The following is a 27,516-nucleotide window of genomic DNA, read 5'->3' as shown; positions in this document are numbered from 1 at the left end:
ACATATCACTTGGGTCGAGTAAGATAACGCAAATTTATATAATATAATTTTTTTTTAAGGAAAATTATTCATGATCATTTAATGATTTTACACGTATCTTTGTATTCCCATTTAAAGATCTTCTTATTTCAACTGAAGTAATATATAGTAGCTTTCTCCTTGAAAGAATAATATCATAATATTATGTTACCTTACTCAACCTAAGTGATATGTAAAAATTAATATAAAATTCGACATTTACTTAAAAGAAATAAGAATTAAATATACAAAATTAAAAAATTTTTAAAGTTTATTTAAAAGAACTGGGCGCTGCTAAACAAAATAGTATAGTAATATTAATATAATATTTTAAATTAATGATTTATTGCTTTCAGATATTTTGAGACAGGCTGTTTTATTTTCAATTTTATTATTAATTAAACATCCTTCATCCGACGCTGTCGGGGCCAAGGTCGGGGATCTAAGTTATACAAAATTATTTGTTGGACGCCAAACAATTTTTATAAAATTGGTAAAGTATTAAAACAAACATAAGAGTCAAGGGTGCTGGACAGTTGGAAGCAGGACCCTCAGACATGACAGATCATTCGAGATATATATAAAATTATATCAAATATATCACATATTAAACAATATGCGAGGTCCGACAATAAAGCAATGAGACTGATTTTTTCCGCCTATTTTAGCAACCCTGCACCCTTTTACCACAGACCATGTTTTACCTTGATCCTCCCCTCACCTCAACTCTAACTGGTACGGCCCTGCAATCTCTCAGTCTTGCTCAGTCTGGAACAGCTACTTGACTAGTGAAGACATGCGTGTGCTCCTCGTCACGAAAATGGAAAAAATCAGTCTCATTACTTTATTGTCGGATTATGTATATATTATTATATTCAGATTATGACTCAGGCAGGAGGATACAGATTTATTAATTTATACTTACAGTTGCCAATAGAAACTCTTTCTCGACAAATTCTTATCAAATATATATACAATATAACTTTGGTGATACAATACAGCTTCGACAATATACACAATCACTTTATTCAATGATGGATTTAGTAATGAACGGCGATCCGACTAATCGGGGAAACGATTCCCGGAATTACAAAGATGTATACAGTAACACAGCTTTCCGCAGAGTGAACTTTCCGACAATTCGGTTCTCCGGCAAAGGTCCAGCATAGGCCGCTTTGGTAGTTGGCGCGTGCGCGTCTCATTAATTTCGCCGGTGGGCCTCTTAAATTCGAACTTGGAATATTCGAGCAGCCCCGTCAGATTTCCGGTTTTCTTCGGCGACAGATAGTTTCGCGTCCTTGTCCGCCTTAGGCTCGAGTCTGAATGTGTGCGTAACATCGCTGTCTTCTTCTCGCTCTTACAATTATAGCTGACATCACGGGTCGTTTTCCCATCAATAGTTCCTTCATATCGTACATCATCTACTTTTACTTTTCAAAATAATGCGCTTCTTGCTCGCTTGAGTCATTCTAAGCATCAACATAACATATATATCATACAGAATAATAATATTATATATTATATATATATAATATTATATATATATATATAAAAATCGAAACCGCCGAACATACCGAAAAATTATACCGAAAAATCGCCTACTCCACTTCGGGAGGTGATTCGGGACCCAAAAACAAGCAAAAAAGAAAGTTCATACAAACATAGGTCCGGAAATGAGCCGTTTCCGAGTTATAGCCACTTTTATGTTCAAAAATCGTAATTTAGAATCCGCTTGGCATCCCTCTTTCTTAATTATTTCTTAAATTAAAAATTTTTATTTTTAAATATTTTTAATTTTTTTAATTTTAATTTTTTTATTTTTTTCAATTTTTCAATATTTGTAAATACGATTACATTATTTTTAAAAGAAATCAGTTGTTTTCACGGCTACTTGAAATCAGTTGTTTTCACGGCTATTCAAAATCAGTTGTTTTCACGGCTACCCGAAATCAGTTGTTTTCACGCCTATTCGAAATCAGTTGTTTTCACGGCTATTCAAAATCAGTTGTTTTCACGGCTATTCAAAATCAGTTGTTTTCACGGCTACTTGAAATCAGTTGTTTTCACGCCTATTCAAAATCAGTAAGTAAATCACGGCTTTTCAATAAGTTTCAAATTATTATTTAACAACACCTTACTTTTAGGTTGTATATCTAATCTTTCCGTATTCATCAATGGATCGTTTAAGTTTTAATGAATTAGCTGATATGCATCTTATGTATGGTCTTGCTCAAAGTAATGCTGCCGAGGCAAGAAGATTATACATCCAGTCTTTTCCAAATCGAGATGTACCGGGAATAGCGTCTTTTCGAAATGTAGACAGAAACTTGAGAGAATTTGGTAATTGTAATTACAAAAAATTGAAAATAAAAATTTACGATTTTTGAACATAAAAGTGGCTATAACTCGGAAACGGCTCATTTCCGGACCTATGTTTGTATGAACTTTTTTGCTTGTTTTTGGGTCCCGAATCACCTCCCGAAGTGGAGTAGGCGATTTTTCGGACACCCTGTATACATACATACATACATATATACGCCAAGAACTCCTACGAGTCGGATCACGTCGATGTTGAGGAGAATACAATTATATAGTTACAATTTAAAAATCCTGCAGCAACGCCAAGTTTTTTTAACTAAAAAAATTTTATATTTTAAATTTTAAATTTTTATTTCTTTTAAATAAATGTTTAATTTTGTATTAATTTTTACATATCACTTGGATTGAGTAAGGTAACACAATTTTATGATATTCTTTTGGAGAGTTAAAGCTACGACGTCTTCGACGTCGAAACTGTTGATCGATGAACTTTTTGACTGATTATAGTTAATTGACTCGACGTCGAATCAATGTCGATCTGACATCGACAAATAAATTTATATAATAAAATAATTATTAATATTATATACATATAGGGGAGATCGGGGCACCATGAGCCGCGGAGTACCGTGGGTCATTGAGTGTTTAGGATAATCTAGAATGTTTAGGTTGGTATAACTAGTATCATGTGACAGTTACTTTCCCGATAAAAACAGTACGTGAAATCCACGTTATTGCTACGTGGATCAGCATCGTGGAATCCACGTGGACATTCGAGTGGACAATCCGCTCAAGAACGGTACTGTAGTCCACGTGGATGAGATCATCGATTTGACGTGAAATCCACGTGTTTCACTGAATAATTATTCACCCAACATAAAAAAATTATTTATTTTGAAATTTTATTATTTTTTAACTAAATTTGTTTCTTAAGATGCAGTCTATGATAATAAATATTTTTTCGTATTTGAAAAACACACTTACCTTGGTGGGATTTAAACTCGGGACTTCTGCATCGTGAGCCAACTGCCTTACGTGGTAGACTACTTCTTAATTTGATGTAAACGTTATATATAGTCTACATATGTCATATAACCAGCGCAAATATATAATTTTTTAAAAATCATCTTAAGAAACAAATTCAGTTTAAAAAGAGTAATAAAATTTTGAATTGGATATATGATATAAAATTTCTTAATGTCGGATGAATGTCAGAAATCAGTGCCGGCTCATTATGAAATTTTGTGTTCGTAAATATATTTATGAAAAAAGTATATTTATAAAGTTAAAACATTCTTATCAAATCCTTACAAGGACCTCACTAGACAAAAATAAGGAAACCTTTCGTTAATGAAACTTTAGAAATAATGCAGAAACATAAATTGCTGATGCACCGACTAGGGCTAAAATGTGTCAATCGACATGGCAATTGCATACAAAATCTTATTCAATACAAGTTCATTCCACCTGCAGTATACAAAGTATAATTGCAGCATCAAATTATAATTCACTATTGATTATCCATTAAAAACTATGACATTGCCATATAAACGCAGTATAATAATACTTTAATTGATTAATTATAATCTTTAATAGAAATTACGTGGATGTAGATTTATCCACAAACTATCCACATGGATGCAACGTTCTTTTTTCATCACTAATCGAAGTCTTTTATCCTCGAAATGTCGATAAAAATTCCATGTACATATCTCTTAATAGATATATCCACAGAGAATCTACATTGATATTTCGAGGATAAAAGACTTCGATGTAGTAATGAAAAAAGAACGTTGCATCTATGTGGATAGTTTGTGGATAAATCTGCATCCACGTAATCCACGTAAATTACGTGGATTCAACGTGGATGTGACGTGACTGTTTTTATCGGGTTATTGCCCATACTTCGTATCTAGGTGATAGTGATCAAAGTCCGAAAAAAGTTTTAATATTGGTTTTGTAGTATAAGAATATACATGTACTGAAACTCAGGTGCAACTTTCTAGCTTTTTTTTATGATTTTATAACACTATAGATAATCATGTATCATTTACTTTTTTAATTATATACATTTTACCGTTTTCTATATTAAGTGCATTAGGGTCACACATTAACCTATGCACACCATCGAGGATATTGATAAATAAAGATTTACAGTCAACGGCACAAGAAAAAGAAGTATAAGCTGATGAGGTCCCAAGCCAGTTTAAAAGTCGCGCAGAAATTAGAGGCTACACTGTAAAAAAAATGAAATTTCAAATACGAAGTTGAAAGAGCATCGGCAAGCCCCCTGCAAAAAATGCCCGTTTTCGGTACCTTGATTTTTGAAACTTTTTTTATGCCAAATGGTTACTTATGATGACCCAATAATCCCTGCAAAATTTTAAGAGGAGCATACGCCCCGTTTAAGAAATATAGGGGGTCAAAGTTGATCATTTCCAATCAAAAAATATAGCAGCTTCACATTTATACTCCAATAATAATGTCCAAAAAATTCAGCCGAAATGGTTCTTTTAAGATTTTTGGCTGCTGATTACAAATCTGAAGTCAGATTTTAAAAATTCAAAATGGCGGACAAATTTTTCTTAAATTCATCGGATTCACTTGAAACTCGTTACTCGGGGGTTTTTGGGGTCGCTGATTGCGAATCTGAAGTCAGATTTTAAAAATTCAAAATGGCGGATTCAATATGGCGGACGAATTTTTCTTAAATTCATCGGATTCACTTGAAACTCGTTACTCGGAGGTTTTTGGGGTCGCTGATTGCGAATCTGAAATCAGATTTTAAAAATTCAAAATGGCGGACGAATTTTTCTTAAATTCATCGGATTCACTTGAAACTCGTTACTCGGGGGTTTTTGGGGTCGCTGATTACGAAATTGAAGTCAGTTTAGAGAAATTCAAAATGGCGGATCCAATATGGCGGACTGATTTTTTCAAAATTCATCGGATTTACTTGAAACTCGTTACTCGGGGGTTTTTGGGGTCGCTGATCACGAATCTAACGGTGAACTAACTTTTAACCAACACTAAATCTTCTTTGTCACTACATTAAATCTACATAGAACCTATTTTGTTCTACAATGGACCTATTTTTCCTTACATTGGACCTATATTCTACCTAGGAGCGGTGAGCATCGAGCGGACTGAGTCTCGTTTTAAACAGTTCGGCCTAGAGTTACGAAACCCTGAAAACAAAAGACGATCAGCAGATCATCATTTCATTAACATTCCATTGTGTTGAGGTGGCCGCCCTGGACGGTCTGCACGATAGCAGCGCTCGGAACGACAGCGCTCGAGACGGCAACGCATACGCCATCTAATTTCATTTGCCTTCGTTGGTTGGATTATTACAACTTGCCTTTGCTGGCTGGATTATGCATTACATCTTGCCTTCGTTGGTTGGATTATTACAACTTGCCTTTGCTGGCTGGATTGTCGATTACATCTTGCCTTTGCTGGCTGGATTATGCATTACATCTTGCCTTCGTTGGTTGGATTATTACAACTTGCCTTTGCTGGCTGGATTGTCGATTACATCTTGCCTTTGCTGGCTGGATTATGCATTACATCTTGCCTTCGTTGGTTGGATTATTACAACTTGCCTTTGCTGGCTGGATTGTCGATTACATCTTGCCTTTGCTGGCTGGATTATGCATTACATCTTGCCTTCGTTGGTTGGATTATTACAACTTGCCTTTGCTGGCTGGATTGTCGATTACATCTTGCCTTTGCTGGCTGGATTATGCATTACATCTTGCCTTCGTTGGTTGGATTATTACAACTTGTCTTTGCTGGCTGGATTGTCGATTACATCTTGCCTTTGCTGGCTGGATTATGCATTACATCTTGCCTTCGTTGGTTGGATTATTACATCTTGCCTTTGTTGGATATATTGGATCCGCCATTTTGAATTTTTAAAATCTGACTTCAGATTCGCAATCAGCGACCCCCAAAACCCCCGAGTAACGAGTTTCAAGTGAATCCGATGAATTTAAGAAAAATCAGTCCGCCATATTGGATCCGCCATTTTGAATTTTTAAAATCTGACTTCAGATTCGTAATCAGCAGCCAAAAATCTTAAAAGAACCATTTCGGCTGAATTTTTTGGACATTATTATTGGAGTATAAATGTGAAGCTGCTATATTTTTTGATTGGAAATGGTCAACTTTGACCCCCTATATTTCTTAAACGGGGCGTATGCTCCTCTTAAAATTTTGCAGGGATTATTGGGTCATCATAAGTAACCATTTGGCATAAAAAAAGTTTCAAAAATCGCGGTACCGAAAACGGGCATTTTTTGCCGATGCTCTTTGAAAAAGTAGTATTTCGAAAATAAAAGTATCGAGCAGTAATATTACTATGCTCATCTGTTTACAAATTCATATACCTGTAAATTAATTTTGATCTTTAAGCATATTTAAATTAAGAAACAAGTTTTCTAATTTTTATGAACATTGACCTGAGAATTGTCTCAAACTAAATAAATTTCAAGTACATAAGTGTTGTAATTTTACTATGTTGGAATATTATTATCATACACAGTGGTTATTACGGGACAAATCTGTAGAAATATCATAGAAACAAGTATCACGAAAGTGTCATGCAGTGCATTAATTGTATGGTCTTGATTCTGAGAATTCCGAGACCTGTTTCTTAATTTACATATACTTAAAGGTCAAAATTGCTTTACAAGTATCTGATTTTTCAAACAGATGCGCATAGTAATATTAATGCTCGTTACTTTTATTTTCGAAATACCACTTTTTTAATTTTTAATATCTTATTTGAAATTTCATTTACGGTATCTGCATAAAAACTTCCTACATTTTTGTATTTATTTTAATACAAATTTTTTTAATATTCAATATTTTTAACAATATTTTAATATAGTGTTAAAAATATTGAATATATATATTAAATAAAAATATTTTTTTCACAATACCTTTACGGAAATGTTCGAATTTTTTTGCCTGTAGAGCGGGACGAAAATGATGCCCGCAATTTCACACCAGGACTTTATACTTTTCCTTTCTAGGGAGAGAAAGTAAGCCGTTCTGGCGTAAAATTGGCCACTGTCGCCTCGCTCTATACATATCAAAATTCGAACATTTCCGTAAAGGTATTGTGAAAAATATCGTATGTGTACCACGGAGAGGAAGCTTTTTTCAGACTCGTGCAGAGATTGCCGTCCGAGCCGAAGGTTATACATACTTGTCCGAAAAACGTAACTTTTTCCCCTAGATGCATAATATACCATTTATTTTTATAACTGAAAAATAATGTATTTATTAAATATAATTATTTAATAAATACATTCATTATTTTTCAGTTATAAAAATAAAAATATATTGAATCTTTACGTACACGAGTACACCAAATTTATTTTGCACACACTTTTTATACGTTAGAAACATTGAAAACCTACACATAAAAAAGAAAATCGCTTATCGTTTAACGATCATCAGATAATATATATATAATATATATTATAATATATATATATATATAATATATATATTATAAATATTAAAAATGGATATACCATTTTAAATTTGCTTGCCCAATTTGACCTCTTCTGATTCCTTTTCTAAACAAAAGGTGTGGATTCCATTAACCTCACGTCACGTGTCAATGTGGGATCTAATAAAAAAAAAGTGTATCGTGAGGGATGACGCATGATGCGTGGTTAGCGCGAGTGATTTGTAACGGAAAGCTCCGTGGTCCGTGGTCCGTGGTCCGTGATACAGCAAGGCGGCGCGAATAATCTGCAGGTATGTTTTTATTTTTATCCTTGTATTACGATTACTTGTACAGGTTACGATTACAGGTACAACTTAACCTTGTGAATGAAGTAAAAAAAGGAGGAAGAGGAAAGTAGAGGAAGGTCGCGCTCGATTGAAACTCAAGGTTGAAAATATATTGAGGTGGAAGGAATTGTTTAACGACGAGGGCAAAATGGTGAAGCAAAGTAACGCGAGATTCGTAAAGTGGTCGGACGGAAGCATGTCCTTGCATTTGGGCTCGGAAATATTTGACGTGTACAAACAGCCGTTACAGGGCGATCACAATCACCTCTATATTCGCCAAGGTACCGGTCTGCAGGGTCAAGCAGTATTTAGAACGAAACTAACATTCCGGCCGCATTCCACTGAATCGTTCACACACAGGAAGATGACTATGTCTCTGGCCGATAGGTCGCAAAAGATCTCTGACATTAAAGTTCTTTCTCAAGTAGGAATGAACCCAGACCAGAACAGATACGAGATGATAAAGGTGTGTATACATTATCATTTCTGTACATGCATATCATGTTGAAACTGATTATTACTCCAATGTTTCTAATTACTTTTTCTTTTGTAGAAAGAAGAAGAAAAACTACGTATGGCTATGCGAGTTCAAAACAAAACCAAGAAAAGTACCAGTGGTATTAGGAATACTAATCGTGCTGCAGGAGCGTACAGTGGTGATGCTTATCACGATGATGGTTCCGATGACGAGAGTGCAATTTCATTGGCAGCCATAAAAAATCCCTAATTAAAAAAGTCATTGAGACACGAGTCGAGTTTGAGAGGCGAGTTTCGCGATGCTGATGACGAATGATGACAGGATGATGGATTGCATCTTATGGGGTTAGTATCGATTGATCAGCTTAAATTGTAAATTGTTTTATTCTATAATATGGAAAAAAATGTGAACTATAGATTTTTGATACAGATAGTAAATTATATATTTATCTTTGTAATTATATATTGTATATATAAGCAGATTATGTAAAATTTGTCTTATTTTAGATATACCGATGAATTTAATGTTCGAGAAGATCTGATGGGATTAACTATATTGGTGCTCATGTGCAAATATTCAACAAGCGTGAAAAGTTGATGACAGATCCTCTACATGTAGTAATTGTCTGAAAATCTTTAATGATCCCATGAATGATTCCACGAAAAGAGGGTCAGGTGCCCTTCGTCTTCGTTGGCACTGTCGAAAGCATCGCTAATGCCAAAGTTCTGTTGGAATATCATTTGGCACATCTAAAGGTATAACTGTATGTCAATGCTCTCTAACCCGATTCTCTAAAATATCTCCATAAAAATATATATGAAACTGATATCGTGCAGAAAGGAGTCGTAAAATAAAATTAAATTTAATTGTATGATTATCGTGTGATTTATATTGTAGGAAGTAGAGTAACGTACTTCGACAAGAAAAATTAGAAATTGATTAACAACTACGAAGTATGCATGGATCGACTGTAGGATTGATGCCCAGCTTTCTTCCCGCAAGATGAGGAATTGTTGCAGGAATAAAAGATAAATGTACGCACGAAAAAGTCAAATCCAAATATTTCATGAATTATCTCGGTATCTCATAATACGTCTTATATTTTATATTTTAATATTTGCATTAGTAAAATAGCTTAAGTAATTTTAACAGTTACGTGGCATATCGGGATTGTCTATTTTTCACCAACATATAAAATAATTTTAGGTTATCTTTCGATTTTTGAATAAAGAAAAAAATAAAGATAAACTTTTATTGTTTTATTGAAAAAATAGAAAAAAACATAGGTAAAGCAATTTTTTTTATAATTGATAAATAAATTATAAAAAAATTTCTTTAAAATTAAATAGAAAAAATATATTACGACAAATATATTTTATGACATTTTTAAAAATAGTAAACTAAAGATCATGTCTATTTTCCAGAAAGCATAATTTTTAAAATAAGACGTTTTTTTATTTTTAGGTAGTTTTCAGACATCTTTTAGCTATCTTTTTGTAAGATGTTTAAAAGATGTCTAAAAGATGTCTTTTAGACGTCTTAGGTCACGCTTTTAAACATGTGTGTTGTCTGAGTTTATATAATATTATTAAATTATTCAAAACAAAAACTGCTTTCTCTAAAAAAAGATGAGGCCTTCAGTATGTCATGAGGCATTGACAATGAGAAAATAAAGATAATCTTAGTGTCACGTGATGCATTTTGACAGTTATAGGATAAAAATGTATGCAAATAGTATAGTTTAATCCAGTATTATAATATTTGATCATAAAATAAGTTTCTGAAAAGCTTTATGCATATTTTTTTGTTTCATACATGTAGTTAGCACCGGAAGATACGGAAGAATATATAGAATATTTGATATCGATTGAAAGACTCGTTAAAGTTGCTGTAAAACTTGCACAGATCGTCAACCAGGACGATTTTGTATCGAAGCATGGGAATCTAATCATCAATTATGGAATGAATTATGCGATTTAATATCCAAAAATCCTTCCAAGATATAGTCTTTGAATGTAGATGCTATTATTAGAGGCGGCTTAAGACGTTATACAGATCAGTTGGGACCTCTATGGAATTCATTGGCAGATTATTATGTCCGAAGTGGTCTCTTCGAAAGGGTATTACTGGGTTTGTATTTGCATCCAATTAATGTTTTTTATTCTACACTGCTGTTTTTTATATAAAAAGGAATACGCGCACACACACATGCACATGTACCCGCACACACACACACACGCACGTGCACACACACACGCACACACACATATGTGTGTGTGTTATATATGTATGTATGCATGTATAAAAGTATATAATACTATTTAGGCGAGGGATATCTACAATTCGATTAAAAGTCTTCTTTTCTCTTTTTAATCCTTTTAGCGTTATACACAATTGGACATGGCTTCAACTTTTATTACATATCTACGCAAACTGCCGATGACCTGACGTGTTTATTTCGCAATTATTTCCACGCGTAAGTTTAATTTTCCCTTTTTTAATTTTTAATTATTTCAATTACTTGCAATTATTTTATCATACGTATTTGTATTGAAAAATATCCAATTTTTTTTAGTTGTTTGTAACTCGCAAATTTTGAGATATCGGGATGAATTTTTTTTTAAACGATAGAGTATCATGTGAGCCAATCATGTTTAATTGCTATTTAGTGGCTTAATGAGCGGATGCGCTTCTACATTCACCCATTTAAGGTCATCGAATACAAAATGCATGGCTTAGCATAAGCGTAGCATAAGACCGCTAAACCAATGAGCATCCAGCATAAAGTCGCCATATTGATTTACATAAGATGCTCATTGGTCCAGCGGTCTTATGCTATGCTTATGCAGCCTATGCAATTTTGTGTGCGATGGCCTTAATAAAGGTCATCGCACACAAAATTGCATAGCTAAAAAAAAGGAGGGGGAGAGAAAAAGGAACAGAGGAAGAGGGAAAGAGTAGAAAAGAGGGAGACGGAAAAATGAAAAGGGAGGATAGTGAGAAGGGAGGAAAAACGATGGGAGGGTAGGGCGGAGAAAAGAGGGAGGAGAGGGAGAGTAGGAAAAAAGGGAGTGTGGTGAGGCTGAGGGGATGAGGAAAAGGAGTCAGAGAGAGTAAAGTGGGGAAAGTAAAAAGGAGTGAAAGAGAGGAAAAAGAGGGGAGAAAAAGAGAAGGGGGAAGAAAAGAATTAAAGAGGGAGGAAAAAAGGAAGGAACAGGAAGGAAGCCTAAAGATAAACTTTTGGAATGTAGCGGGAGTGAAGGAAAAACAGGAAGAGTTTTGGGAAAGGATAAAAGAGTGGAATGTCGGGGTTGGTGGAGACGTGGCTGGAACGGGAGGAATGGGAGAAGATGAAGAATAGGGTGCCAAAGAAGTTCTGGAGTATACAGGGTGCAAAGAAAGAAAGAGTTGGAAGAAAAGGAAAAGCAATAGGTGGAATAATGATGGAAGTCAGAGAAGGGTTAGAAAAGGAAGAAGAATGGGTGGAGGAGGAGGGTTTAATGATTAGAGAAGTAAGATGGAAGAAGGAGAAATGGAGATTGGCAACAGTTTACGTAAGCGCAACTTGGACAAGATGATGGGTAAGATAAAATCGGTAAAAGAGGAGGAAGGGAGAGAGGAGAGATGGATAGTGGGGGCGATTTCAATGCGAGAACAGGGGAGAAAGGAGCGCTGGAGGATGGAGAAGAGGGAGCTGAAAGAAAATCGAAAGATAAAATGATAAATAGGTAGGAGGAAGGGCTGATTAAATGGGTGGAAGAGGAAGAGTGGAAAATTATGAACGGAGCAAAGGAGGGAGGTGAGGAAGGGGAGGCGACTTTTACAGGAGGAAGGGGGGAAACAGTGATCAATTACGCAATAGGAGATAGAAAAGCTTGGGAAATAGTGACAAGATTAGAGGTGGGGTGTGAGGTAGATTCGGATCACCAATCAGTAGCAGTACGGTTAAACAAAGGGGGTGGTGGTGAAAGGAGAGGGACAATAGCGGAGGAAGAGAGGTGGGTGGAAAAGACGGATTGGTCGGAAGAGGCAAGAGAGGAGTTTTGAAGAAGGACGGAGGAGGTAGAAATAGGTAGGGGGGCAATAGATAAAGAGGTCGAAAGGTTGACAAAAAAATTAAGATGAAAGTAAGGGTGAAAAGAGTAAAAAGAGGGGCAGAAGAAAAGGGAGTATGGTGGGATGGAGACTGTAGAAAGAAGAGGGAGGAGATAGAAAAATTATTAAAAGACTGGAAAAGAGGAAGAAAACACAAAGAAGATCATAAGAGAAGAAAGGAGTATAAAGAAAAGTGTGAGGAAAAAGGAAGAAAAAAGAGAAATCTGCTGAAAGAGGCAAGAGAGGCGAGAACAGAGAAGCAGGTGTGGGAAGTAATAAACAAGGAAAGGAGAAGAAGGGTAGAAATTAATAAGGAAATAACATTAGAGGAGTGGGGATAAATACTTTAGTGAGATGTTAGAAGGAACGGAATACAAGCGAAGGCTAGGAGAAGGAGAGGAGGGAGAGCAGGGGTTGGAGGGGGAAGTGGAGAAAGAGAAGAAGATAGAATGGGAGGAAGTAGAGAGAGTGCTGAAAGGGCTGAAAAAAGGTAAAGCGGCGGGAGAGGACGAGATAGGAAATAAAGTGTGGAGTTATGGGGGAAGTGGTTTAAGAAAGGCGTTATGGGAGAGTATGGAAAGGAGAGTGTTTTCCAGAGGCGTGGAAGGACGGAGTAGTCGTTCCGATAGCGAAAAAGAGGAGCAAAAGAGGTGAGTGAGCATAGAGGGATTACGCGGTTACCGACGGCGTACAAAGTGTACGCGTCGATATTAGCAAATAGGTTGAGGGAAGAGATGGTGTAGAAGGAGATGATTCCAGAAAGCCAAGCAGGGTTTAGGAAGAGGAGAGGAGTGGTGGACAACATTTACACACTGAATTATGCGATAGGGAAGCGATTAAAGAGGAAAAAGAAGGTAGTGGCTGCTTTTGTAGATCCAAGGGCGGCATTTGATTCAGTGGACAGGAGGGTTTTGGGAAGATGTCTGGAAAAACCAGGGGTGAGTGAAAGGTTGGGAAAGAGGATCATGGAAATATACGAGTAAACAAGGAGTGTAGTGAGGGTGGAGGAAAGATACGGAAGGAAATTTTGGACTGCAAGAGGGGTAAACGGAAAAATTAACAGAGCCGATCAGGATTTAAATTCGAAACCTTTCGTTTTCTACCTTTGTAGTCTGTTACTGTGTGTTGCTTCACAATTGCTTTACCCCACATAGCACAATGTTGGCAGTATGCCGACAGCATGCCAGTAAATTTATCTCATAATTTCGCAGCAAGATCTTCTTGTGCTGTTTTTTATTCTGTCCTATTTGATTTTTACTACCTTATAATCTGTTTTATCAATAAGTATGCCAGTTTACGTTGCATCTTAATTTTATATTTAAATATATAACTGCATTATATATATAAGAAAAAAAATTTTAAATAGTTTTAGGACGTTACAAACATGTAAAATAATCTAATATTATCAATAATATATATTTATTATTATTTAACTGTACAATTAGTAAAAGAGATTTGGGTAAATTTTATTTTTAATAATTGCTTTTGAATGATTCGTTTTTAGCAGATTTTATATATAAAAATCAATAAATGTATAAAGTAAAGGTTTTTACGTCTTTAATTATATAAGTAAATTATGTCCTCATCAGCATTAATAAAGTGCGGTGTTTAATTTTCGAGAAATAAGAAGGCGTCGCTTTAGAGGACCTATGTCGATATTAGCGACTTACCTCTTCACTTCTAATAAAAATATAAAAAATGTATGGTTGTATATTCGTGAAACAAAATAAATGCGCGCGCGTAGCGCGCGCCTGTGTTCTATTCGTGAAATAAAATAAATGCACGCGCGTAGCGCGCGCCTGTGTTGTTTTAGTCTTCTTCTAAAAAGGGCATGTTGTAGGTATTGTTGTCACTTTTCCGCGATGCCGATTGGTTCTCTTGCTGCGCTTACTTCATTTGCAGCTGTCATTGTATATTTTGACAGTTGTGTGTATCAAGGGTTAATAGTGGTAATAGTAATAGCATAATGTTAAAGCTAAATAGCGCGCGCTTTGCAATTGCAAAGCGCGAATGAAAACAAGAATTTATATATAAATTCAATTTCAAAAGACAATTGTTGTAAAGAAAGATTACGCATATCGTAATATTAAATTTCGAGTGCATTGTATTTATCAGTTCGCCGCAATTAAAATTGAAAGTCGTATTGTATTTTCAATGCTTCGTTTGCAACAAATAAATTCATATACAAATGTTCTCATTTGCAATCGAAAATATGTATTATTACCTTCCGTATTCCAAAAAATCTTAAACGGGTTTTTAATATTCAATGTTGTGTGTATTAAATTTCATATCAGTGATTAAAATTCATGTTCGTATATGAATTTAGCTATACAAATGCAAGCATTTTTATTTTAGCATTTTTATTGTTATCTGTTTGAATAAAAACAGGAAATAATACCGCAGATAATTTACGTTTCTTCCAGAGGAAGAAATGCTTGATGAAACAAAAACGATAATTTATTAAATATAAATTGATAACTGAAAATTTGCATACGAGTACATTTGTTATCTGTTTAAATAAAAACGGGAAACAATACTGCAAATAATTTACGTTTCTTACATAGGAGGAAATGTTTGATGAAACAAAAACGATAATTTATTAAATATGAATTGATAACTAAAAATTCAAAATGCAGGAATAATTTTTTTAATTGTGCGTTGAGGTGTGAAAATAAAGTAGATCATATCTACATATATATCAAAGTTCAGCTTGAACTCTGAAATTTATTTATAAATTAAAATATATAAAAATTCGAACTATAAAAATTATAAATAGTTTAAAGCCAATACTATAGGTCCAAGGAGCGCATGTCTGATAAAATTGAGTTTTCTCTTTTATCCTTTTTGCATTTTAAATAGTTTTCTTTGATAAGATTTACTATGCACACAATAGACTTCTGGACACCAATATCAACTGTTAAACGATTTTCATTATGGACTCACTGTGAAAGGCCTTTTAATACCGGTTTCGATATTGTTATATAATATCCTCGATAGCTTTAAATGAATGAAAGAATTTAAGTGTTTGAAAATACGTGCGATGTACATATTAATCGCACGTATATTTTTAGCAATTAAGAATTCTAATCGATTTGTCTGGCTATCATCATCATGACAATGCGACCATTGATTTTGGTCGGATTATCGTCAAGACATTTCAGACCAAAGATTTTGGTCTTTCTAAATTAATATTTTAAATGTTTCAATAATTTAATTTTATTGCGAAAAATATTACCTCAGCCAGGGGATAAAAAAGCAATTAAATCAAGATTTATTGTATATATACAAGAATCTGTAATCTTGAAATGAGGTATAAATTACGTTAAACGAAGAAAACTTGTTTGAATAAAGATACTTATATAGTTTAATCAAGAAAAAAAGTTGAGATAAAAAGTTGTAATTTTTATAAGAATATTATAGATTCTTGCTTATATATACAACACTAAACATCACAGACGCGCGCTTTGCGCGCGCTATATTTAGCTTTAACATTATACTATTACTGTTACATTATTAATCTTGATACATATAAAACTGTTAAAATATACGATGACAGAGATGCTCATAAAGTCAGCGCAATAAGAGAATTAATTAGCATCGCAGAAAAGCGTCAACAATAAAATTTCTTATACAGTTTTTTTTTTATGAGCGAAATATAAGTCTTGATTTAACACTTCTTTTATTTATGTGCAGACGAGTCAATTAGAATTCTTAATTTATATTAATTTTCAAGCGAAGTAAATATCTCTTATTAGAATTAAACAGACAATAAGAGCCAAGCGTGGTTACAATCGCTAAAATTTATTACATGTCAATACAAGCGTTGACGAGACACAGTCCGTTCCTGTCACGGATAGTCGTGCAAGGAGAATAACTGCGATGTGACGAATGACTGCACTATCTGTAAGTAGCGTTACGCATCGCATAACGTGTTGTATGCATACAGTCCTGGGGTAGTTGTCACTCTGAGTATCTGTATAGGTATCTTTTCGAATCATGACTGATTATCTGCAAACAAATTTCCTGGCGCTCAAACCAGGAAATTACACACTAAGATACCTGGGAAGGCTTCGGAGTGTGCATCTGCCCAAAGGACTGTTAGGAGGAATTGATTCGTCGAAGAGGCTTACGGAAAAGGAAAAGGAAGGCCCTATTTAGATTTAGTATTTTGTAATGTGTAGACAACGCGCTGAGGATAACCCAAAAAAAGGGTTGAAACGTACGTAATTTTGTAATTGACACTTTAATCGTAATGTATTGACATGTAATAAATTTTAGCGATTGTAACCACGCTTGGCTCTTATTTCCTGTTTAATTTTAATATTTGATATACTGAGCCTTTATACAGTATAAATATCTCTTATTCGGCTTGTATATTTTTAGGTTTACGTATTGGTTTTAAATTAAATTTATAGTTATCTGTTAACTATACTAAAGTTAATTATACTAAATTGTACGATTTTATTTATATACCTTGTTTATTTACTTACAATCAGTATCGACCTAGGTATATTTTTATGAAAAAAATTTTCATAACTAAAGATAAAAAATCAATGAGTAAGGAGACATTTTTCATGCTGGGGTCTTTTAGACCCCTCATGTCATTTACGAGATTCTTGAGAGGTGTGGCATTTAAGGGTTAAAAAAAAGTTTTACAAAGCAAACTCTCTACTACACAGTAAAAAATCGTGCGTCCAAATGTTAAAATTTTCTTGTGTTACCAAGATTTGACTATTATTTCAATGTAAAATTAACATACAACAGCTATGTTATTATTTTCGTAACATTTTCATGTGTTATATTAATGTCAACGTGATAACTTAACACTTTATGTACGTCATTTAGAAATTGAATATTATTTTGAGTTCTTTTAACATAATTATTTCAAAAAATCAACACGCTTTAAAGTTATTTTAACATAAACAAAAGTTAAAGTAAATCTTCAAATAATCGTAAACTTTGACATACAAAATAATCAAATTTACTACAATCAAATGTTCAAAACAACATTTCTCTTAAGTTGAAATAACTGTCGTTTATTCAAATATGTTATATCGACATTTTTTACAAGTTATTTTTACATTATACTTAAAGTTAAAAGAACAAATATAAATGTAAAATATAGTGTCAATAAATTAACATTTCTAATTTGTCAACAAGTAACACACGATGAATGAGTTATTTTAACTCAAAAAATTTAGAGTGGACTTTCTGGGGGACATTTGAAAAATGTTACGATTAACATTTTATTTTTTACTGTGTATAAGATGCTTTTGTTCAATTTTTACTCAGATAAATACTCAAAGGCATAGTCAGCTTTGTATAAAGATGTATTGAGATATCTAAAATCTTAAAATTTTGGCCACCGTCAAACAAAAAAATTGGCGAACATAATCATTGATACCATCTCAAAGTACGGACTTTGCTCTTTCAAATGAAAGAAAGAAAGAAAGGGAAAAAAAAACATTTTGTCCTATGCCGGTTATTTAGCGAGATATCACAATTCAAAGTAACCCCTGTTCTTTTATAATTTCAGCACGATACCGCCGACATTTGAGTAACCTGATATGCATCACGGAGAGGTTGCTCGTTCGTATTTTATAAAGATTTTATTAAGAATGTATGTGTATGTGTATGGAGTGTACTATGTGTATGTGTGTACATGTAGAGCTAAGTTTTTTTTTAGTAAGACGTGTTGTCATCTCTTCGCCGTATTACCTCGCGCAATCTTCATTTTATATTGATGCATTTTTTTACATCAGATTGATAAATTTTATTCTAAAGACACAGTGGCCTTTTCAATCTGATGTAAAAAAATCCATCAATATACATCAAGATTGCGCGATACGCGTGATACGGTATAAACACTACTAAAATATTTCTACATGTATGTACACACATACACATGTACACTCCATAAACATACACATATACAAGTACAGTCATGATTTGCAAAATCTGACCGAGCAAGTTACGTAAATGTCAGCGGTATGGTGCTGAAATCATAAAAGAACAGAAGTTACTTTAAATTGCGATATCTCGCTAAATAATCGTAGGACAAAGTATTTTTTTAATTTGAAAGGGCAAAGTCCGTACTTTGAGATGGTATAAATGTTTATGTTCGCCAATTTCTTTTGTTTGACGGTGGAAGACTGCAAATTTCAAGATTTGGATATCTCAAATACGTCCTTATACTACGCCTATTGAGTATTAATCTGAGTGAAAATTGAACAGAAGCACCTTATGGTAGAGAGTTTATAAAACATTTTTTAAAACTTTTTTTAAGATACTTCGGAACAAAAAAATCTTTATTACGCGATAGTGCCTGTCATACGTGCATATAGATACAGATAACTTTTTCGTTCTCTTTAACTTTTACAATTTAAGACACAGCACATACGTATGTGTGCGATTTTGGATACACCTTCTTTCTTAAAAATCTCGGCATTAGCTCCCTGCGGTCAATATTAACATGTTACCACTATCTGTTACCACTTTTTTTCTTGAGGTTATTTTTGAGGTTATTATCCCTCAGGTGAAGGAAACAGTACAAAATTATCTTTTTCGAAAAAGGTAAAAAAAGGCGCCAAGTACACGCGCAATGTTGTAAATCCAACCTAAGTGGTAGTAGCTTTACTTCTCTTTAACAAAATTATTATATCACAAAATTACGTTACCTAACTCAATTCAAGTGACATTGTATTAAAAAAAAGTGAAATCTTTAAATGTGCGCCAATTGCAAAAAGAATGTACATATTGTTTTGAAAAATAATTGTTGTGCAACTATTTTTAAAAAATAAAACCCAAGTGGTACATACATATCTTTGTGTTCCCATTCAAGGGTCCTACTATTCCAACTTAAGTGGTAGTAGCTTTAATTCTTTTTAATAAAATTATAATATTACAAATAATCATTTTAATCACAAGAAATTAAAAAGGTAACAGTATAAAATAAAAATATTTAATCAAAATAAAATAAATTTTTCTTGTAAAAAAACTTGGCGCTGCTTATTTACTCCTGTCGCATTCTTCCCTAAATTATGCAGGGTAGAGCGGGGTCAAAAGTAACAATTTGGGGCGAGCCATATCAAGAACTGCTTGAACTTTTGCTGGAGATTTTGATATCTGGTTGTATTGAACTACATGACCAAGATATTCGATTTTTTCTGCGAAGAAAATGCATTTTTCTTTATTCAAGTGTATGTCATGAGCTTCTAGACGGGCTAAACATGCTTCCAGGTTTTGCCGGGATTCATCCATTGTCTCTCCATGTACGATCACGTCATCGAAAAATTCCGCTGTTTTCTTCAAGCCCTGAAGAATTTGTTCTAACGTACGATTAAATTCGGCTGGTGCTGCTTTATTTCCAAAACATAATCGGTTCATGCGATATGTGTCAGTGATTGCTTGAATTAGGCTGCTAGCGTAATCTACCAGAATATGTAAATATGCTTTGTATATGTCTAATCTACAAAAATATTTGGAATTACGTAGACTGTTGAGGACGTCAGGAACACTCCGGATTGGATGCTTCGAAGTTACAAGGCATTAATTGACCCCTCCTTTATCGACACAAAGCCGAACGCCACCATCTTTTTTCGGAATTACAACGAGAGGTGATCCCCAGTCACTATAGCATCTACTTTTGAAATAATTCCTGCTTTTTCTAAACTATCGAGCTCTTTTTCAACTCGTTCGCGCAGAGCAAAGGGTACATTACGTTCTTTAGTATATACCGGTGTAGCTTTTTCACGTAATTTCAGGGAGACTGTGTGATTTGAAATACAACCTATCTTTTGTTCAAAAACTTTAGAATACCGCGTAAAAAGATCATTAATCGAATGAATTGATTCAGGAGTAGAGATCCGCGAGTTAGTCTGCTTGTCTATATCTTCGAGGTTTATTTCTAAATGGCGTATCCATATGCGACCTAAAATAGCGGGACGACCTTTTGGTACAATATAAATTTTCTCTGACGATCTGTGTCCTTTGTATGAAACTTCGATAGTAGTTTTACCTTTAGGAATAAACACATCATTAGTATAAGCTCAAAAATATATTTTTGTAGGCGCTAAAGATACATCGAGATTTAATTTCTGGAATTTATCTTCCGGCAATAAAGTAAAACCAGCCCCGGAATCTACTTCAAATACTGCTGGTTTACCATTTAAAAGTACAGTGACAAAATATTTTTGTAAGTCAATCGTTGAGATTTGTTCGGCTGGACTGTCATATATATCAATAATTTTACAATCTTGCTTATTACCTATAGAATCAACAAAAATTGTATTAATGCCAAAAACCATATTTTCATTTAAATCATGAACGTACTTTGTCGAGTCTTCACTGCTGTTTGCATTAGAATTCAAATTAGATTGTTTTTTACAAGATTTTTTGTTTAATAGAGTCGTAATACATACTTTGGCAATATGACTCGTTTTTTGACAATAATTACATTTGAGTTTATTTCGATTAGTCTGACACTCACCTATATTGTGATTATTCTTACCACACTTGAGACATAATCCGGCAATTCCCAGTGCATTAAAATCAATCCTGGATTTCAATTTTGGTCTGGAATAAGAGCGATATCTATAATTTGGAGTTTTTGATCGTACCCTAGTACGATTTTGATGTTGTTCACGTCTGGATCTATTCTGGGAAGAGACTTTGTTTATATCCGACGCCGTGTCATATCCCGTTGCAAGCTGTTGTTTTGAAAGAGCTTGAGTTTCAAGTCTGGAGGCTTCTAACGCAATTGCCTTGCTTAATATTTCTGGAAATTCAGTAACGTTGGCCTGTAGAAGTTGTTCCTTAATCCAGCTGTCTTTAAGACCTCTAATAAATTGTGCCCAGAGAAACAGATTAGCAACAGAGACAACTTTATTGCACTCGCAGATAACATTAAAATTGCATTCGGCCAGGTTGCTTTGTAGTGCAGCCACAAATTCTGGAATAGTTTGGTCTTCTTTCTGATACGTGCTGAGAAAATAGTGTTGCGAGACAACTACACTTCTGTGCGGCGAAAGCATTTCCTGAAGATATTTCTTCAACTGATTATAGGTTAAGTCTTTGACCGGCTTGTCCGGGCCTAAAAGTGCTGAGAGGTTATTATAGAAAGTTGAGCCAATTGAGACGCATAGCAATTGGGCCTTTTTCTGATCATCTACGATGTTTTTCATTGCAAGATAATTCTCGAATCTTTCTAGGTAACATTTAACTTTCTCTTTCGTTTGGTCAAAATTTTCGAACGGTGGAATATTACTGAGGATCGGACTGAGGTTAGTTGGCTCATTTTGTTGCTGAAAATTCTGTGATAACTGAGAAACCAGGTTTTGTTGATGACTATTAAACGCCGATAATAATTGTGCAAATTAGTTAGCGTCCATGCTGGTAGCGAGTTTGATCGAATTTTTTTCCTTTTCTCAATTTTACCTCGTCGCCAATTGTTGTGATCGGATGGTCGAGTATATTGTAGGCTCTGGATTATTACTGGTTACCTTGTACCTTTATTATCGCTTATACAATATTCTTAATCTAATAAATGCACGCTATTACTGTGATATGCTCAGACGCTATACATTCAATGGCCAACTTGCCGATCCCTCTCTCTATCAACCATCGAATAGCAACGAAGAACCTAGACGCGCCACTACATTATATCAATTATAGAAAACATTAACTTTGTTTATTTAATTATAAACATTTTTTTCTTATATCTTTAAATGATAGGAACACAATGTTTCTAAGGACTAGGCAGTCGATTTGTAACGTTTCATTCGACCCCACACAATGATGTTACAATCGTCCCGAATATGTTTTTAAACTTTGACTTAAAATTTTTAATAATAAAATGCCAAATAAGTAATAATGAATAATGAATAATGAATAAGTAATAATTATTATAATAAGCAAAAATAACGAAACTCAAATATAACCTAAAAGAAAAAGTACTTACTTGCAATGAATATATTATATTAAAAGTTTAAGACTGGCCTCCAAAATTACTTTACGGCCTCAAAAACATATTTTATTTATTACACACGTCCACTCAATACCCAGGCCGCAGGCGTTCTGAGACACGTTATAGCTTGTTCAGCTTTATCCGTTAACCAACAAACGTATGCGCATCTATGCCTATAGATATTTGAGTTGTTACTTTCGCCCCTCGTTACTTTTGACCCCGCTCTACCCTATATATTCCCTATTTATTGTTTTTTTATTTAATAAAAAATTTTAGTACTTTATTAAACTTCGAGGTCTAGCAGCGCCAAAATGGTACTTTACTCTTGTACGTATGGGTGTTCACGTTCGGGTCGACCGAAGGGGATGAGCACAAATATCTCATTGTGCATATTTTGAAAGCACATAAATTGAGGAACACTTTAAGACTAAAACCAATTCGCTATCTGTATTTTAATTGGTACTTTATTCTTGCACGTATGGGGTACTCACGTTTGGGTCGGCCGAAGGGGATAAGCACGAAAATTTTATTGTGCATATTTTGAGAGCACATTACTCGAGAAACATTTTAAGATAAGAATTATTTTGCTTTCTGTATTTTAACTGACATTTTACTCTTATATCAATACCTAGTGTATAGATATTTTTGGCTTACAGTTTTTAAAGTATTACAGACTAATTTTGTTTGAGGCATTTGAATGAAAGCACATAAAAAGCACATAATTCTAATATACTGAGTTTTTTATTTTATATGTAATTTTAATGAGTAGAGGTGCTAGCTTACGTTAAGCCAGCATTCCCACTTTCAATTGCGATTTCCCGCAAAACCGCTCGAGCACAAAAATCATGAATAGAGCACATAATTAGCACATAAAGATTTAATTTTTGCATATGTGTTATTCTGGTTTTTTGTCGAGGGGGGGGAGGGTACTAACTTAACAGACATCTTTATTCTTGTTAGTTTTGACGCTCTGCAAATTAATGGTGTTTTTTCGAAGACAAGGGGTGAGCACCAAAATCAGATGTTTTATATTTTTGGAGCATCAAAATCAGGAAATATAGTTTAACGCTAGAAACGATTCTGTATCTCGATGTTGAAAGGTACTTTATTCTTGTTCGTACACTATATATGATATCGCTTTTTTATCTTGTATCTTTCAAATTATAACAGACAGCTCAATTCTGTCAATTGCTTCTAAAAACTCTTAATTTTGGCACTATTCAATTTTTTATTTTTGTAGGTATTTAGGGTTGGGAGTGCGAGTTTTACATGAATCTAGCACCGCCACTTTCAAATGCAAATTTTTGCTAAACGGCTTGAGCACTAAAATCAGGAATAGAGCACTAAATTAGCACCTAATAGTACTTAATTTTGGTACGCATTTTATTCCGATTTTTTATGGTGGGGGTGCTAACTTGACAGAGATATGTATATGTGTATTTATATTCGTATGATACAGAAAATTGCAATAATAATATTAAATATAGAACAATGTCCGGCTATATTTTTGAAATTGATTAAATACGTATTTAATAAATATATGTATTTAATCAATAGATAGGTATTTATTTAATTTCAAAAATAGGAGACAATAGTTCAATATTATAATGTATAGTTTTTTGTTACCGATTTTATGGAAACCGGTTTTTTTAATTTTTCCAATTTTTCGGGAAATAATTGACCGAATCTCAAACAATTGTATGTGAAACAGAGGTAGAATTTTCCGAGAAATGCTATAAAGTGTATAATTTTTCGTTACCGATCTTTTTGGAAACCGGTTGCAAAATTTTTCCAATTTTTCGGGAATTAATTGACTGAATCTTAAAGCATTGTGTATGAAGTAGGGGTAGAATTTCCCGGGGAGTGCCATAAAGTGTATAATTTTTCGTTACCGATCTTTGAGGAAATCGGGATTAATTAATTATATATTAATTAATCTTAATTAAGTAATTAATTAATTAATTAATTATATATTAATTAATTAATTGAGTTTTATTTAATCTTACAAAACGTATATTTTGTGGGTGTAAGAAAAATTACTTTCAATAATATTTATATTTTTTAAATAAATATATATCTACGAAAGAAGTTTATTGACAGTATTTTGAAAAGCTCTCGATGTCAGATGTCAGCTATCTAGTACACATATATGTGTGTATAATTGTAAAAAATAAAAGTTTGTATATATATCTTGTGACGTGACAAATGTCACGTCCCTCGACTCAGATGGGAGCTCGGCCGAGGGAGGCGTCAGGGATGGTGCCTCCGCCCGAGGCGGGCGGAGCGCGAGCGTTTAGGTTAAGGCTAAAATCTTTAAAGCGAGACTTACAGGTGACGAGAGAGTGCGGAGCAGATGGCCAGGGTCACGGAATTTGATAACGGCGTATGCCGCACCGAGGGACTTCAGGTGGACAGCCGGAAGCTTCCGAGGATGGACGGCCGACGGGCGGGTCACGCTGGGGCCCACAGCCGGAACAGCAGAGGGCTTGTAAAGGCACACAATCAGCCCGCACTAGCGCACTGCAGCCCGAAAACGGAGGACCCGAAATGGGGGACGCCCCGACGAAGGTCCCCGTCGAGGAACGGGGCCACCACCGGGATACCGTCACCGGTCGACGAGCCATGGCCCGGCAGCCTGGCCGTCGAATAAGGTAAATGCACCTATTTGCGTCCATGTAAGGGTTATAGCAGAATAGAAGACCAATATATGAGTATAATCTATTCCAATTTGATTAAAAATCATTACTGATTGAAAAATATATATTTCTTTATGGAAAAAAGCTTTTGTTTTGACAAATTGCTACATATTGCACCGGAAAATTCTAAAATTACGCGAAGGTATTATTGTATGTCGTTGCGTCCGCCTGATTAGTTTTCGAACGTATTTGCGTCCATTGCGTTGCCCCCTTTGCGTCAGGACGCAAACTAGTAGAACGATTTGACTGCACTATTTTGCGTCCGTCATGGTCATGGATAAAACGAATATGTATTGAATGTTTTCGGTCGCAAATAGAAACAGAATGTGTAGGGCCCCCATTTGCGTCTGCTCTTCAGAGGTTATGGTGGACTTGAATTATTCTGATAAAACTTATGTTACTTTATAAGTTGTGCCGCAGAAAAAAACAGTGCACATCGAAAAAGTGATATTTTTCGCATCATTCACGACAATTTTTAGCATGAATACACTGACGATTCAATTACTTTGAATATTTGAAGCAACCAGACGCACGCAATGTACCGGGTGGTAAAAAATTATATGTCATGGCTTTGACAGATGATTCTCCAGATCGAGATCGGTAAAGATCTGAAAAAAGTTGCATCCGCAAAATTGATCTTGACCTTGAAATTTAAGGTCAAACTTTTTTATTGGCTTAAAAAATTCTGCTCATCAAGAGGAACAAAAGTCTTAAAGAGACCATAGGTCGCAAATAAACTCTTCAACCCAAAAGAAAACCATAAAGTTGAAAAAATTGGGATATGTGATTTTGTCGCGAATATTGATAAAAGAAGTTCTGTCTTTCTCTATCGACAAACTGACAAATCAATTCATGCTTTTCTTTTCCCTCAGGAACAGAGAAAACTCATGTTCCGCTACCAACATAAGCAGTCTATGTTAATATGTCTATGGTTTAAATCGATTTATCATTTATATCAATTATATTAATATATGTGGCGGCTGGCCCTATCGCGCCTAAGGGCCTTGGCACATAGAAAAACTTAAGCAGTAAGAAATCAACAGTATGGATTCGCTACCGCTTAGGGCCGTGCCTTAAGTTTTTGACTGTGATTGGCTGATTTGCTTACTGCTTGAGTTTTACTGCTTAAGTTTTTCTATGTGCCAAGGCCCTTAGGCGCGATAGGGCCAGCCGCCACATATATTAATATAATTGATATAAATGATAAATCGATTTAAACCATAGACATATTAACATAGACTGCTTATGTTGGTAGCGAAACATGAGTTTTCTCTGTTCCTGAGGGAAAAGAAAAGCATGAATTGATTTGTCAGTTTGTCGATAGAGAAAGACAGAACTTCTTTTATCAATATTCGCGACAAAATCACATATCCCAATTTTTTCAACTTTATGGTTTTCTTTTGGGTTGAAGAGTTTATTTGCGACCTATGGTCTCTTTAAGACTTTTGTTTTTCTTGATGAGCAGAATTTTTTAAGCCAATAAAAAGTTTGACCTTAAATTTCAAGGTCAAGATCAATTTTGCGGATGCAACTTTTTTCAGATCTTTACCGATCTCGATCTGGAGAATCATCTGTCAAAGCCATGACATATAATTTTTTACCACCCGGTACATTAGGATGTTGTTGCGTTGCTTTGCTACTATTGTGTGAAATTAATAATTTACTGACCTTTCGTGTGATGAAATCACACGTTTTGAGTAGCTTGTGGAGCTGGATTGCTTAAAACACTTGGACTTACTTCGTGATTATTTCTCAGGATCCGCAACAACGATAAAAATGTCACTTTCACCGTTCGATCTACTAAGAATTTGCCCTCAGTGCACGCGTATACACAGATGGTCATTCACGGCGCGCACTATGAAAATTGAAACCGTGTTATATTTTTTTAATTTCAATGAAACACATTTTAAAATAGACGCAATTATAGAATATTGTCTATAGAATGGAATAAATATTCTTCATGAATCAATAAGTGTGGATATTAATTGATTTTATTACTTTTTAATCAGATTCGGACGCAAATAGGTGCACGGACGCAAATAGGTGCATTTACCTTAACCGGGCGATGAGTCGCGGCCTGGACAACCGGTCTCACGTGGGCGAGTTTCAAAATTACCGCCGGCGGATAGAAGCAG

At 34.5% G+C, this 27,516-nt stretch overlaps 3 protein-coding genes across 4 annotated transcripts in view; 1 reads left to right on the top strand and 2 right to left on the bottom strand.

Moving 5' to 3' along the window:
- LOC139819876 (cytochrome P450 4C1-like) overlaps nt 1–27,516 on the bottom strand; it is a 112,079-nt gene that overhangs the window by 46,196 nt on the left and 38,367 nt on the right. The window contains exon 1 of one of the 2 annotated variants that reach the window (XM_071789634.1): nt 7,884–8,016. The exons of the other annotated variant lie outside the window; for it this stretch is intronic. The gene's annotated coding sequence lies outside the window, so the exon portion shown is untranslated. Of the gene's footprint in view, nt 1–7,883; nt 8,017–27,516 lie in introns of those variants that run through there. 2 annotated transcript variants of the gene reach the window in all.
- On the top strand, nt 8,188–10,767 carry LOC139820857 (another transcription unit protein-like). Its single transcript, XM_071791444.1, has 5 exons — nt 8,188–8,614; nt 8,702–8,970; nt 9,133–9,381; nt 9,524–9,660; nt 10,448–10,767. Exons 1-2 carry the CDS (start codon nt 8,297–8,299, stop codon nt 8,873–8,875), a joined length of 492 nt encoding a protein of 163 aa, XP_071647545.1. The 5' UTR covers nt 8,188–8,296; the 3' UTR covers nt 8,876–8,970; nt 9,133–9,381; nt 9,524–9,660; nt 10,448–10,767.
- Nucleotides 20,770–21,903, bottom strand: LOC139820882 (uncharacterized). Its single transcript, XM_071791470.1, has 2 exons — nt 21,210–21,903; nt 20,770–20,987 (listed from the first exon to the last, which is right to left on the bottom strand). Exons 1-2 carry the CDS (start codon nt 21,901–21,903, stop codon nt 20,770–20,772), a joined length of 912 nt encoding a protein of 303 aa, XP_071647571.1.

The sequence above is a fragment of the Temnothorax longispinosus genome, chromosome 10 (assembly GCF_030848805.1).
Source record: "Temnothorax longispinosus isolate EJ_2023e chromosome 10, Tlon_JGU_v1, whole genome shotgun sequence".
In the NCBI taxonomy this organism is placed as follows: domain Eukaryota; kingdom Metazoa; phylum Arthropoda; class Insecta; order Hymenoptera; family Formicidae; genus Temnothorax; species Temnothorax longispinosus.
The sequence above is the reverse complement of the archived record's forward strand: the minus strand, read 5'-3'. Positions and strand labels throughout refer to the sequence as shown.